Source organism: Asparagus officinalis, chromosome 8 (genome assembly GCF_001876935.1).
Source record: "Asparagus officinalis chromosome 8, Aspof.V1, whole genome shotgun sequence".
NCBI lineage: Eukaryota > Viridiplantae > Streptophyta > Magnoliopsida > Asparagales > Asparagaceae > Asparagus > Asparagus officinalis.
In genome coordinates, this window is record NC_033801.1 from 7,273,531 (window position 1) to 7,275,508 (window position 1,978).

At 42.1% G+C, this 1,978-nt stretch overlaps 1 protein-coding gene across 1 annotated transcript; it reads right to left on the reverse strand.

Moving 5' to 3' along the window:
• On the reverse strand, positions 910-1,746 carry LOC109822272 (protein RTF1 homolog). Its single transcript, XM_020388447.1, has one exon. It carries the CDS (start codon positions 1,706-1,708, stop codon positions 1,007-1,009), a length of 702 nt encoding a protein of 233 aa, XP_020244036.1. The 5' UTR covers positions 1,709-1,746; the 3' UTR covers positions 910-1,006.

Below are 1,978 nucleotides of genomic sequence, written 5' to 3' on the forward strand. Positions count from 1 at the left end.
TTCATAAAAAAAAATTATCTACAAATCAATATCCACTTTTCTTATTTATTTTTTAAAAATAAAAAATGTTATTTCTTTATTTTTAATAAAGTTAAATATTTAGAAGTGATAGTGGGGTCCAAATTAGACATGAATAAGACACCATTGGAAATGGTGAATGTTTGTGGGGTGATCTTGATTATGTGGAAGAGAGAGAATATTATGTGGCATGTTGGGAATGACAATTAAATAGGACACCATTGAAGATAGTCTTAGGGATGTGCACCTAGTGCCACTCTACATTTAATCATTTTGATGATATTTTGATGATTATATAGTTAGCTTATAAGCACTTATTTTGGGTGCACTCCATTTTAAATTCTTTGTTTCGACACCATCTTTTTCTCAAAAGACGAAATCTTCAATATTTTATACTTAGTCCCTCAAATCATATAATCTCTATTTAAGCCCTCAATTCACATTAGTTATTACAAATTAGCCCCCCCCCCCCCCCCCCCCCCTTTCTGTCTAAATTGCTAACTCGGATTGGATTTGTTAGTTAACCATACGTGGGGAATTACAAATCCACCCTCAATTAGTCATTCCGCGGGGGGGGGGGGGCGGCGCGCGATCCCTCCCAACTTCTTTGGAGTTGTAAAATTAGTTAGGCAGAAAACATAACGGAATTAAGGGGTTTTGATATTAAATGGGGTTTTCACTAATAGGATTTGTAGGGGCCAAATAACAATTTAACTGATTTGAGGGACCACCTTAAAAAATTTAAGATTGCGAGGGACCGGTATTGAAAAATCCTGCAGAGGGCTAGAGAGGTGAGAAATGACTAGAAATCGGTTTGAGTTTTTTCTGCTTGTACGCACCGACAAATATTGAATAGCAATGTTTACAACGACGAGAGAATTTACTGTTCACAAACGCTTGATTAACCATGCAAATTAAGAAGTTAATTAACAATATTTAGAAAAACACACATCGACTGAAAGTTTGCTGCGTTCTTTTTTGTAGAAAACTAAAATCTTGATACGCTGTTTGCAGTTGAGGCCGCAGATGCTGTCTCAACTTTCCTCTGCCCTTGCGACTTCGACTTGCAAAAGATCGTTGGCCTCGTCCACCTCCTCGAGAAGGGATCATACCCTTCGTCCCCAGCCTTCAAGCTAACATCAGCAGCCTTAGCCTCCGACGCAATCTTGAAATTCTCAATCCTGTTTCTCTTATTCATCTCTACCAATCTCTCTGCCCTTTCTCTCTTCTTCTTTGCAATTTCTTCGAGTACAGCCTTCGGTGGCCTCGAATAGCACTCGACCCTGAGAATCAACTCGACCTTCTCGTTGCGCTCCTTCAAGCTCGGCAATGTGCCTCCAGTCCACTTGATCTCGTGAACCAACTCGTTGAATTCCTCCTCGAGCGTCGAACCGTTGGAAACGATGGACATGGGCCACCTGGCTGCCGAGGCGTCGCTGCCCCACACGCAGTTGAGCCATTTACTTGTTCTGCGGTTCTCGAACGTGTAGCGTCGATTTGGGCTTGTGGCGTCCACGCTCCTGACGATGCAGAGCTTGTATGTTGGACGACGGGAGCGAGTCAGGCCCATGCCTAATCGAACGAAGCAGCCTGCGATGATTTTGTCGAAGAAGGGCTCGGTCGACCACTTGGCTAGCTTTGATCTCGGGATGGTGATGGCTTTGATGTCTTCGAACGTCAATGCCGCCATGATCTTCTTCTTTTTTTCTCTTTCGTGTTGGGGGAATGATAGCGATCGAACTTATGAAGCCAAGGAGATCAGAAAGGCAGGACCTAAATAGAGGAGGAATAGCGAGACCTAGCTGCACGCGGAATCCTAACTCGATTCGGAATCCTAATTAGTGTTGGTTATAGTTGAACAAAGAAATTACTTGATCAAGCTTATTAATTAAGCTTTACTAATGCGATTTCGTTATTGTAATGGCACTTTCTGGTTGAGAAATCCTGATCCAATTTGCAA